At 40.5% G+C, this 13,616-nt stretch overlaps 2 protein-coding genes across 10 annotated transcripts in view; one reads left to right on the plus strand and one right to left on the minus strand.

The window, feature by feature from the left end:
- The window catches only part of RBKS (ribokinase), a 76,028-nt gene that overhangs the window by 35,110 nt on the left and 27,302 nt on the right, over positions 1-13,616 (plus strand). For 4 of the 5 annotated variants that reach the window (XM_033838819.2, XM_073791487.1, XM_019943032.3 and 1 more), the window contains 2 exons: positions 1,013-1,104; positions 6,249-6,437. In XM_033838819.2, coding sequence (XP_033694710.1) covers positions 1,013-1,104; positions 6,249-6,437 — 281 coding nt within the window. Of the gene's footprint in view, positions 1-1,012; positions 1,105-6,248; positions 6,438-11,571; positions 13,442-13,616 lie in introns of those variants that run through there. The other variant, XM_073791488.1, reaches the window with a different exon arrangement.
- Positions 1-13,616, minus strand: part of MRPL33 (mitochondrial ribosomal protein L33) — an 84,481-nt gene that overhangs the window by 21,202 nt on the left and 49,663 nt on the right. For all 5 annotated transcript variants that reach the window (XR_012325770.1, XR_012325769.1, XR_012325773.1 and 2 more), the window contains 2 exons: positions 2,220-2,289; positions 1,187-1,278 (listed from right to left, as the gene is read on the minus strand). The gene's annotated coding sequence lies outside the window, so the exon portion shown is untranslated. The remainder of the gene's footprint in view (positions 1-1,186; positions 1,279-2,219; positions 2,290-13,616) is intronic.

The following is a 13,616-nucleotide window of genomic DNA, read 5'->3' on the forward strand; positions in this document are numbered from 1 at the left end:
CCTCATCTCTCTGAGGTTCACTTTCCTCCTCTGAAAAATGTACTTCTTCTAACACTGCAATGGCCGTGACATTCTTATTTTTCCTCTTTCTGCTGTCCCCATCCATCCTCCTCTTGTAGTCTGAGCTAGCTCTTAGCCTCTGATTGAATTTCTCCTCCTTTATCAACCTTTCCTTTACGTTCCCAGATTGCCCACAGAAGCCAAGACTATAAGCTTTTGTGTGAATGTGTATGTTTGCATGAGTAAGTGCAACATATTTGGAAGACATACATAGGTGTTCAAAACGTGGATATGTACATGAACTTCCTACTTACCATTCTTACCAGGAAATTTTTAAGCTCTTCATTGTTTCCTTTCTATCATCTCTTTTTCACTTTCCTGGAAAATGGATTTATGAACTAGCCTTGCATCTAAGCACTCACAGTAACCCACAAAAATGTTCACCAGCCTGCATGTTCACATTTATACATGTCCTTTCATGCCACAACATTCAAATTTTTCTTTAATGTTCTTGTTGTCCTTTGCCATAACTTTGTAATCACCTTAGTTGTAAATATTGATGCTTGCCCTTGAAGCTGAAATGTTGTAAAGTAAAAAGTAGAGCAAATGGACATAACAAGGAATTGCTACTAGGCTATCACAGAGATTGAGGATCCAGACTTTTCTACATCTGTAACTAAGTTGATTTTTTTTTTTTTTTTTTTGCCGTACACGGGCCTCTCAGTGTTGTGGCCTCTCTCGTTGTGGAGCACAGGCTCTGGACGCTCAGGCTCAGCGGCCATGGCTCACAGGCTCAGCCGCTCCGCGGCATGTGGGATCTTCCCGGACCGGGGCACGAACCCGTGTCCCCTGCATCGGCAGGTGGACTCTCAACCACTGCGCCACCAGGGAAGCCCTGATTTTTAATCTAATGGAGAAAATGGTTGTACTTGGGGATTTCCCTTACTCAATGTCCATAAATGCACCATGTTAAAAACGATAACCACTGAACCCCTTTTTCACTCCTTTGTAGTAAAAACACTGTTCAACCCAGCGCCTGCCATTGCTGACCTAGACCCCCAGTTCTACACTCTCTCAGATGTGTTCTGCTGCAATGAAAGTGAGGTAAGGATGGAAGGTTTTGCTCATTCCTTGAGAAACCAAAAGACTTTCATGTACGTGGATAAAGCAAAGAATCAGGACTTACCTCATCAACTTGACTGCATGTGAATTCTTGGGCATAATGAAAACAGATTTTTTTGGATGACTGGGATGTAGAAAAAAGGAAACTAGTGAGTCCTAGAAGAAAAAGGATTCCCTGAGTCATACCCATAATTGGGCATTTATCAAACCTCAGCTAATTTTAGTCCCCACCCTGCCCTCATACTATTAGTTTCTGTTTTCTTTTTTAATCATTCCATATTGTATGGACTAATTACTGTTAGTATTAGAGTTGCCAGAGATAGCAAACAAAAATACAGGATGCCCAGTTAAACTTGAATTTCAGGTAAATAAGGAATAATATACTAAACATACCATAAAATTATTTGTTGTTTATCTGAAAGTCAAGTATAACTGAGAGTCCTATGTTTTATCAAGCAGTGCTAACTAATGTACAACACTGGAGCATTTGCATTCTGTTGTGAAGACCCTGTGATTACACTGGTGGACAGACAGAGGTTCTCCATTGATGCATGGGAAGCCCTGGTGGCCACTCTGTTAGGGGAGCACCGGACTGACCCTCAGTCCACCTGAGGGTCATAATGTATATATCTGCATAAAATCTCTATCAATATATTCATATTGTGCCATTCTAAAGCATTTTAGGAAGAAAACTTCAATATTTTCCCTCTTATAGGCCAAACAGTATTAGACCAGCACTCTCCTCCAACACCGGGAGGCAAGACATATTATACAATGCAACATACAGAGAAAGTTTATAATTAACGAACTATTAGTTTTTCATTTGGTGCAAAGGCTGAATGAAGGTTTCTAGGATTTCCTGACCTGCCTTTTTATTAACTTCATCTCTCAGAACATAAAGGAAATAAGAAAGAAGACTGCAACAAGGAAGCTAATTTTAAGAAGCCACAATAGGTTATGCAATATTTTTGAGCAACCACCATGGCCAGGCATTGTGCTAGGAAACAGGAATTGCTGGAGAGAGTGACCATTTCACAATAAGAAGTTAGATTACCCTCCATGCCAAACTGGCTTAGATTTCCCTGCTAGATACTTACAGAGCATCTCTAATGATTCTTCAAACACTCATCACAGCTTGGACTGCTTGTTCAATACCTCTGTCTTCTCCTGGGAAAGAACAGACATCTCTTATTCACTGTTGTATCCCAATGGCTATCTATTGCTGTATAATAAATTACCCCCAAATCTAGTAGCTTACAACAACAGGAATTATTTATTGTCTGTCATGGTATCTGTGCATCAGGAATTGAGACAGGACACAGTATGGCTTGTTTCTCCTCTACGATATCTGGGGTCTCATCTGGAAGACTCAAAGACTGGAATCATCTGAACCTTCTTTCACTCACATGCCTGCTAGTTGATGCTGGCCATTGGCCAGAACACTTACACATGGCTTCTGCTTGTGGCCTGGGCTTCCTCACCATATGGAAGCGAGGTTCCAACAAGATACAGTCTCCTGAGAAGGGGTGAGGGAGAGAGAGCGCAAGAGCCTGGCAGAAGACATGGTGGCTTTTATGACTTAGCTTTGCAAGTCACACAGCATCTTTTCTGGCCCACTCTATTGATTGACGTAGGAAAGTCCACCCTGGTACCCCACCTCTCAGTAGAAGGTTGTCACTGTCACAGTGTGAAAAGAGCATGTATGATGTGATATATATTGATAGTTATCTTTAGAAATTATCATCTGTTATATTGTACTCTGCACAGAGTTGGCACCTAGTAAATGCTTATTGAATGAATGAATAAATGAATGAACTCTGGTCTTTAAGGAAATTGATCTCAAAGGGAACTCTACTCAATACTCTGTGATGACCTATATGGGAATAGAATCTAAAACATAGTGGATATATGTATATGTGTGGCTGATTCACTTTGCTGTACAGCAGAAACTAACACAGCATTGTGAATCAACTATACTCCAATAAAAATTAATTTTAAAAAACGTAATAGAAAAAAGAAAAATTTTTAAAGCTTAACATTCTCATAGATGACTTCTAATCATGATAACAATGTAAATTCATGCTTTAAGATATTCCCTCTGTGCCACACACAAACCATTGATATATAAATACTAAAAGAGACAATGAAAATATACTCACAAGCTCAAAAACAAGATAAATAACTCCACAGATCAGAAATGGAACAGAATCACAGAGATCCAGCCTTGGGTGTGCTGTACTCCAGTCCCAGAAGCTGGCATAGGTGTGTGGAAGTTTGCCTCCCATGGGTAATGGGCACTGCAAGTGTGCCACTCATAGGAGACTGGAGCAGTGCCCAGGCTAGAAACCAGAGATGCTGGGCTAAGGCTTCCCTGCTAAGGAAAAAGAGTGGAAGAAGCTGCTATGCCTGCTGCTTGAGGCTATAACATATAGAAAGCTCCCAACCTGCAGAGACAGGAGGACAGAGAGCCTGCCTCTGATCAGGAAGAAAACCAAGCCAACTTAGTGACTGGATTGGCAGTTAGTACCAGTACCCCCCAGAACAGGAACTCTCTGTTGCCGACCTAACACCTGGCTCTGGTTTAGAGACCCTTGGGGACCTAGTGGATGCAGCTGTAAAACCACTAGAAAGGCAGGGATAAACCTGATTGGAGTGAAATGTGCAGACTCTCCAACTCACTGCGAGCAGAGTGAGCCTGCAGATGAAGAAATGTACTGCTGCTAGAGATCCAGCAAAATCAACAATCTCAAGAGAAATTTGCCCAAGATGAAATTCAAATAATAAAACAATGCAAAAAGACTTGAAAATAAGTATGATTAAGATTCTCGTTCTTTAAAAAAGGAGAAGAAATTGTGAAAGAAAAACAGAAAAACAGTCTGTGAATATGAAAACCAACCAATTAGAAATCCTGAAAATGAAAAAGTCATTGAAAAATTGTTAAAGCACTCATTAGAAAGATAAACATCAGACATGAACTGAAAGAGAATCTTGATCAATTCACCTGGAGGTAGAAAACTCAATTCACCTAGAAAATAGCATGGGAAGAAAAATAGTTTTAACTGTTAAAGAGGAAGTTAGCAGCCTGAGAGGCTTCAACATGTGTCAAATTGGAATGAAGGAAGAAGAGAACGGAGGGAACTGAAGAGAAGCTATGTTAGAGGGAAAACTGCAAGGAGTTTTCTAGAACTGAGAAAAGGCATGAGCTCTCAAAAGATCAGAAGTGTGTTAAAAGTACCGCATAAGATAAATAAATATAACTTTCTGCTAACATACATTTTAGTGGAACTGCATAAAATCAAGGGGTTTAATAAAGATAAAAATATTTTTACATAGCCAGAGGAAAAAGGATTACATGCTTGTAAAAGGGGAAAATGGAAAAAACCAAAGTGTCCATGAAAAAGAAAACAGATTTTGTTTAAACTGTAGCATATATCTGCAGTATGGAATACAGTGCAGTTTTTTTAGAAAGCTACATATATCAACACAAATTTTAAAATGTTAAGGTGAAAAGTACAATGCTAAATAATATATATGGAAGATATCATTTAACTTCTTTAAAGAAAACTACTGGAAGCAAATAAAGTAAAATTTAATAAAGTAAAATGTATTAAAGGTGGGTGGTAGGTACATGAGTGTTTGTGCATTATTTTTCATGTTCAAGATTTTTCATTAAAGAATAGCTGTTTAAAACGTTTTTAAAAACCAGAAGAAATTGATATTTCTGAAAATAAACTATCCAACTCAACACAAATATCCCAGTAATGAAGATCAATGCAAAACTTATAAAAAGAAAAAAGAAAGTGGCCTCACAGTATAACCCACACAGACTGAAAGAGAGGGTCTATGGAAAAGATGGTAAGGGCGGGGCTGGGGGATACATGGTCAAGTTAACGAAACACATGCTCCTGGGAAGACTGACACCAAGAATGAGCAGACACTGTGGGATGATTTACAGGCACCAAGAAGGGTTAGTCTGGGCACATTCAGAGCAAGCACAGGAAGGGATATACCCATTCTTAGGAAGAGACAGTATGTGATTAAACTGTATTAGAGAAAAGACAAAATTTGGTTATAAGCTTTCTAAGTCAAAAAGTATCATATAATGCATCTAGTCCAGTGAATTTTCAGCTGCCAATCCCAGAACCATAAAGGTTCCCTGGAGATGCTGGGCGGGTACCTGGGGGATGAGGAAGCAGGGCTGCAGCCCCTCACCCCTACTTCATCCAGAGGATTTTTTATATTCTAGGAGGAAACTACTGATCCTGTCCAAGCCCTACATTTTACAGACTTTATGTGACTTGGGGAAGTTTCCAGAGTTAGTGAGTAGTGGAGGTCTCTGAACATCAGCACATTGCTTTTTCTGCTGTGTATCAGAGCCTCTCCTACTCTGCTTCCATTTGCTCAAGCAAAACAAAAGAAATGAGTGGTCTGCAAACTAGTAATATGCATGCAAAAGGCATTATGGCCCAAGAGAAGCCTAAAAGAATTTAAGTGTGAAATTTATGGGTATGATTTATACCAAAAATCATTGGCAGTGGCCCCTTCCTTTCTTCTTTTCCTCCCTCCTCACTTCCCTTATTTCTTTTGTAAAACTCTCTTTGTTCCTCCTTACTCTTTACTATGAAAATCATCACAAATAAGGAAAAGCTGAATGGGCAATACAGTGAATACTCATATCCTCTCCACCAAAAAAGTTGTTAACATTTTGCTGCACTGGCTTCCCCTCTCCCCTGTGTGTATTTATTTTTGTTTTGGTTGAATTATTTGAAAGTTCTAGGCATGATCCCTCACCCCTAAATACTTCAGCTTGCATCTCCTAAGAGGAACCACAATACCATTATCACACCTAGGAAAATTATCAGTAATTCTATACTGTCATCTGATATTCAGGCCACATTCAAATTTCCCCAGTTGTCCCAAGAATGTCTTTTATAGCTTTTTTGTTGTCATTGTTATTATTGTTTTATTTTATTTATTTTCCTGAGCCAGCATCTACCAAAGTTCCCCACTGCATTGGTTGTTATGAAAAAGAAGGGAGACATCGCCTAGAAAAACAGATCTAATCTAGAAGCAGACCCAGTTTCTTATTCTCACCACAGTTTCTTTTCTTTTTGTATGTATTTCAGGCTGAGATTCTGACCAGCCTTGAGGTCAGTAGCCCCTCGGATGCTGGGAAGGCTGCGTTGGTGCTCATGGAAAGGGGCTGCCAGGTTGTAATCATCACCTTAGGTGCTGAAGGATGTGTGATGATGTCACAGAAAGAACCTGTCCCAAAGCACATTCCCACAGAGAACGTCAAGGCTGTGGATACTACGGTAGGTTTTTCAATTTCAGAATCCTTTTTGTCCCTTGAAAATCGTCATTTAGTAACTAAGATACTGTACCTGAATTTTTGGATCATGCGGTAGAGGCCCTTAGAGGTAATATGGGGGAAGCGGACAATCAGGCAGGAGAACTGTATCTTAACCTTTTCTAACCCACTGTAGGACTTTATACAAGTCACTTAACCTCTCTGAGTCAGTTTTCTCATCCATAAAATTGGAATATCAGTAAAATTATAACCATATTACCTATATTCATTCATTCATTAAATATTTATTAAATACCTATTATATGCTAGTCATATATTAGGTGCATATATATAGTGATGAACAAGACAAAGTCTCTGCCCTCATGGGGCCTAGATTTTAAACAATAAACACATCGCTGGGTCTTACAAGCCTCTTGCGTGGAATGAAATCACAAGGACCACTGGTTATTATATTGTAGTAATAATAGCATTACTACGTGCTTACTGTGTCTCTTTCACATACCTCTCATTTAATCTTTACAACAACCATATGAGGCAGGTACTATTATTATCCTCATTTTACAGATTTAGAAACTTGCTCTAGATCCTAATGTAAGGAAGTAGCAGAGCTGGAGGTTCAAAACTAAGACACTTGTGTGAGGTGCTATGTTAAGGACAAGCAGGTTAAGTGGACAAGTCACGGCTACAGAGCAGGGATGAAAAGGAAACAAGTTAGAAAAAGGCTCAGGGTTCCTCTAAAGCTGGGGAAGTAAAAGTTATTTGCTTATGGCCTAGACTAGAAAAGTAAGTAAACATCAAGGACAAGAAATTAGAGTTGAGGAAGAATAAAAATTTTAGAGTTTTTACCTATAAGAAACTGACATATTATTATTTATAAAATATGTTTATTTCTTTGCTTAGAAAAGACTTTAAAATGTGGGTCATTTATCAAAAAAAGAAGCCTAAGGGCATCTGATGAAGTTTTAGTTAAGAATATGCATTGAAATAGATAAGTGCAAGGAATGCTTTATTACATGAAATTACATCCTGATTGCCTTTGTGTGTGTGTGTGTGTGTGTCTTTTTTTTTTTAAGTTACTTACTTATTTATTTTGGCTGCGTTGGGTCTCCATTGCTGCATGCAGGCTTACCCTAGTTGAGGCGAGCGGGGGGCTACTCTTCGTTGCAGTGCATGGGCTTCTTGCTGCGGTGGCTTCTCTTGTTGTGAAGCACGCGCTCTAGGCGCATGGGCTTCAGTAGTTGTGGCACACAGGTTTAGTTGCTCCATGGCATATGGGATCTTCCCGGCCCAGGGCTCGAACATGTGTTCCTGCATTGGCAGGCAGATTCTTAACCACTGCACCACCAGGGAAGCCCCTGATTGCCTTTTAAAATGTGTTTTATCAGGAATTTGATAAATTATACTTGGCGATGTTATTCTCATCATATTTATTTATTTCTGAAACCATTAGTTTTTCTGTTTTGTCAAGGACAGTAACCTGAATTTGAGAGATTCCTTATTAGTTCTGAAGTCAATCCTGCATTAGACTAAAACTATTCCAGGTCCTGAACTAAAGCAGAAGAGTTTGTTCTTCTTTTGCTAAAAATAAAACGAAGGGTCCTCATGAAGCTATTGGACCTCTGTGACTGCCCAGAAGTGGCTCAGCCTCTGCTTTCAAAGTCTGTGTCAGTCACGACTCCTTTTGCTCATAAGCACCAGGAACACAACTCAAACGGCTTACACAGAACAAGGGATTTATTTGGTGCACGTAAGTGGAAGGTTCGAAGGTACGGCAGAATGCAGAAGCTAAACCGTGTCATGAAGACTCACTTGCTCACGCTCTCTCTGTCAGCTCTGCTTGCCTTTTGGTGGGCTTTGAGCTCAGACAGGTGCCCTCCAGGTGGTGGTCCCTGGCAGCACCCTACTCACACTGTGCCTCACATCATGCCCCCATCCCCAGTGTCAAATAAAAATCAAAGAACTCTCATAAGAGGATGGGAAATGGATACTGATCAGAGTAAAACCACCCATGCCCACCACAGAACACTCATGTAGAAACGCACTGCTTGGGCATACGATTAAGTGATGGAGAAACTGGCCTTGGAACTGTTCAAATTTGAATCAGTAGTAATAATCCTCAGTAATTTCATGTTGAAGGATTGGATTTCACAGATCATGATGGATTATAACTTTGAGCATCTTATGTACAGCGATGTGCACCAAGGAGGTTTTCACACTTTGCTGATACAGTTTTGTGCTCTTTCATTTGGTTCCTTAGCACTTGCAGTTAATTTCTAGGTTTCAGGAAAGGTGAAACACAGTGAGAGTTCAGAGAGAACAGATTGCTTAATGCTTGGAGGCAGGAGAGAGAAAATGGGATCGGGAAGATCAGGACGCTGGATCGGGATCAGCAGGTTTTTTCTGTAAAGGGCCAGATGGTAAAGTTTTAGGCTTTACAGGCCATATGCATACATGCTCTGCTACAAATACTCAGCTCTACCGTGGTAGCATGAAAGCATCCACAAACAATTTTGTATGCTATTGAAATTAAGTTAGTATTAATCTAAACTAGATTAAGGTGTTAATTGGAATCACCAGTGCAATCACTAAGAAAAGAACCAAAAAAAAAAAAAACACCTAAAAGAAACAAGACGATTAAAATGGTACACTAGAAAATATTTAACAAAAACAAGACGGTAATGGAGGAATAGAGGAATAATGAAGCTACTGGAAGATATGCTATTGTAAACTGGGATAAAACTAAGACAGGAAGATATGAGATCCAGGAAACAGGTGATGCAACTTAAGAGAGAAGTCAGTGACGATGAAGGAAAGTTCCAGGACAATAGCTATGCAGGAAGCCCGTGCCCCGTCAGTTCAGAGTAGAGCAGGAGCATGGCGGGCTCTGGAAGGAACGTCTCCCGGAAACAAAAAAGAAAAAAGGAAAAAGAGAGCAATAGTGGAATATCCAGATATCCAGTGTGTTTGAATATGCACAAAGGTTTTTAGCTCTTGTAGAATTTGAGGATGAAGTAGTAATTAATATGTAGAAAACTGAGGAAATTTTTAAAAAAAGCAAATTTTTTCCTCTAGGTCATCTGGAATCTAAGGGGAAAAGGTATGGTTAAGTAAATATAAATTTTGTACACCACATGGCTATGAATGCATAGTCATAACAATGTAAGTGCCAATTATTGATTTAACCAAAAATAGAGATTATAATCATACTGTGAAAATGGAAAGATAAAGTGAGTGTGTATTTGTGTGCACATAGGGGAAGATAAGAGAATTAAATGCTCATCTTCCATTGTTGGAATTCAAGAGATAATACCTAAAACAGATTTTTTTAAAAGACAACAGTATAAGCATACTACCAGAAATAGAAGATAAAATCAGAAGAAACCAGTAAAAGAATTTAAAGTATTTGCCTCATAGAAATAGGAGTGGAGAGGGATGGGCCATTTACACTTTAAGCTTTGTCTTTTTAAACTATGAATACAGATGGCTTCGATTTTTTTTTTTAAGGCAAAACACAATGAGATACCAGTTCACACCCACTAGAATGGCTATAATCAAAAACAGATACTGTTGACTAGGATGTGGAGAAATCAGAACCCTCAAACACTGCTGATAGGAATGTAAGATGGTACAGCCACTTTGGAAAATGCTCTGGAAGTGCTTCAAAAAGTTAAATTTAGAGTTACAACAGACTCAGCACTTCTACTTCCAGGTATATAGCCAAGAGAAATTAAAAAAACATATGTTACACAAAACCTTATACACAAATGTTCACACAGCATTATTCATAATAGCCCCAAATTGAAAACAAACCAAATTTTCATCAACAGATAAATGGAGAAACAAATTGTGGTATATACATATGATAGAACATTATTCAGCCATAAAAAGGAATACTGATACATGATACGGCATGGATGAACATCCAAAACATTACACTAGGTGAAAGAAGTCGGATATAAAAGGCCACATACGGGCTTCCCTGGTGGCGCAGTGGTTGAGAGTCCGCCTCCCGATGCAACGAACACGGGTTCGTGCCCCGGTCCGGGAAGATCCCACATGCCGCAGAGCGGCTGGGCCCGTGAGCCATGGCCGCTGAGCCTGCGCATCCGGAGCCTGTGCTCCGCAACGGGAGAGGCCACAACAGTGAGAGGCCCGCGTACCAAAAAAAAAAAAAAAAAAAAAGGCCACATACTGTATGCTTCCATTTATATGAAATATCCAGAGTAGGTAAATCTATCGAAACAGAAAGTAAATTGACAGCAGAGGCTGGAGAGAGGGTAGAATGAGGAGTGACTGCTGATGTACACAGGGTTCCTCTTTGGGCTGATGAAAATGTCCTAGAATTAGATAGTTGTGATGGTTGTACAACCTTGTAGATATACTCAGAACCACTGAATTGTGCACTTTTTTAAGGGTGAATTTTAGGGTATGTGTATGATATCTCAATTGAGAAGACAAAGGACAAACAAAAAGAACAAAAAGGCATTTCACTAATGAGTGGATACTCTCTAGATAAAGAATCTTCTACTTAATTGCTGTACTGAATCTACTGACTGGGCGCTTAACATCCCCCCAGTGGAAGCGAGGTGACACAGGAAACAAGGGTAGTTATTTTCTGGGTGTAGTCTCCCTCAGCTTTTTCATGCTGTCTTTCTCCTCTCATCCAGCACTCATTATTAAAATTCTTGCCTGTCCTGCACACAACTGTTCAGCTTCTTCATAAGTCTGGTAAAGAGGAGCTAATTCACCTGGTGAGTGAGGAACTCCCAGGGAGGCATTTTCTTCTCAACAGATGGGCTCCTTCCCTTTCCTGTCAGGAGGGTGTCACTTGCTCTCAGGCAGTTTGTAACCTTCTCTCTTTTCTCCTCCTCATCCCTTATGATGTTACACCTTCACAAAACAATCCTGCTGTGCAACCTAAATATAGCCAGTTTTTATTTGCCAATCATACTGGCATGGATGGTGGAAACCTCTTTAGTTAGTTGGCACGTTGTCCACTGGAGACAGCCTGCCCTAGCGGGAGCCATCGCCTGCTCTACACTGTGCCTCTGCAGACTGCTATATCCAGTTTTGCCTCAGTGTTAATAGTTGGATATATCGCCTCTATTTTTACATCTGTTTTTCCCCTTTTACTAAAGTGAGATGGTGGCAGTAGCTGCAGATGTCCTCGGCTCAGTTTGGAAGACATGACAGATGTGTCTCTTCTCCCATCTCTGGCGCTCATGTCCTCACTCAAGTCCTTGCAACCTGAAGGTCAGGGGCTTTGCCTTCTTGTGTCCATGACTGCACTGAATATTCGCTCCATAGTCAGAGTTACACACATATAAGCATGGTGACACTTTAGGATTACTGTGATAGTGTGATATATTGTAACCTTAATTATCCTTGGCCTATAAGCTCTGTAAAATTCCTGATTTATAAATTTCCTCATGTAAATGGTTAAGTCCTAAAGTCTACACTGACACTCTTAATTTCAAGAATTCAGCCCCTAAGCTAAATCTGTCTTCTCAAGAATCACTCACTTTGTAATAAATCATCATAATTCAGGATATGTAAAGCCAGAGTAATCAAAGGCAAGGGGCAGGGGGGACTCATTGTCCCTATTTTTTATTCCTCTTTCTTTCTATCCATTGCATTTGAGTCGTGTAGTATTCACGGTTATTGGTGAGGCATGAGGCAGCATCAGCCCAGCTGCATGGATGTCCCCAAGGGACAACTTGGGGCTGGAGAAGCAGCTCCAAACTAGAGACTGCACCAGTAGGAAGTGGAATCATTTCAGTCCCAGTTGGCGTGGAAGCACTCATGAGGGCAGGGTGATTGCTGGGGCTGGTGGATTACCCACAGTTTTCCAAGGTAACTCCTCCTTGGTGTATTCCCCCCATCCTGGGGTCTGGCCTTCTGCCATCCAGGCTGCTCACAAGCATAGGCTCCCATTAATCCACTTCTGAGGTACCATCCAGAATGACAGTTCAGTCATCCAACATCCGAAGTGCCATTATTTCCATCTTGGTGTGACCTTCCCCCCAGCCTACACCCTCTTCCCATCCCCAGCCACCTGGCCACTGGAAAGCCAAACTAATTTTGTCAGATGTAAGTAGAACGATTGAATTTAGGTGCTCTCAAAAGATGTTTCTCAACTCCGGCAAACTCAGACACTGTTTCCTGCTGAGCCACAGTCTTGCTGAGAGGACTGAGTACTCACCAGGTCTCCCATGGCACTGCCAGAGGTAGTCTTTGTGACGCTCCTTAAACTGTGGTTCCCCAGCAAACCATTCTTTCTTTCTCCCACCTCCTTCTTTCTGATCAACATGTACATTCCTTGCATTTGTTAATAATTGGTGGAGTTGCTGAGGGGACTTTGTAGCTCAGTAGCCATTTTGTCCTTGAATAGAGATTTTGCACATTTCTGTCCAGAAGCTTCTGTTATAGCCAAAATGTTTGAGTGCCCCTCACTGTTGATTGCCAATACTTCAGAAAGGGTTGGGCCATAAAATACAGTGGGTAAAGAATGATAGAATCTTCGGTGCTAAAGAGGTAACTATAAAATAATAAGACTAACTGTATCTCCATATCAATTTATTATCCAAGAAGTGACTGTTGTTTCCTTCAAATTTTGACTTAGGAGAATTAAGTATATACTGATACTGCCAATACTCTAAGTACCTTGCGAAATGCTCTTTTAGAATTGCTTTGAGAGCCTTCATCACCTTTACCCCACCAGTCACTCTATTATTTTTTTTACTTTCTACTCATGAAATTAATACATGGTTAGTGTTCAAGAGGAGAAAAGAGCAGACAACACAGAAAGGTATAAAAAAGTCCGGGGCCTCCCTGGTGGCACAGTGGTTGAGAGTCCGCCTGCCGATGCAGGGGACACAGGTTCGTGCCTCGGTCCGGGAAGATCCCACATGCCGCGGAGCAGCTGGGCCCGTGAGCCATGGCCGCTGAGCCTGCACGTCTGGAGCCTGTGCTCCACAACGGGAGAGGCCACAACAGTGAGAGGCCCATGTACCGCAAAAAAAAAAAAAGTCAGATATTCATGATCCTATCACTTAGATGTAACCACTGTTAACATTTTAGTGTAAATCCACCTAGATTTTTCTATGCATAATTTTGAATATCTGTACTTTGGAATATCTGTTAACAGCAAACTTGAATATTTGCAACAGCAGAGGATTAATGT

This window comes from Tursiops truncatus, chromosome 14 (assembly GCF_011762595.2).
Source record: "Tursiops truncatus isolate mTurTru1 chromosome 14, mTurTru1.mat.Y, whole genome shotgun sequence".
NCBI lineage: Eukaryota > Metazoa > Chordata > Mammalia > Artiodactyla > Delphinidae > Tursiops > Tursiops truncatus.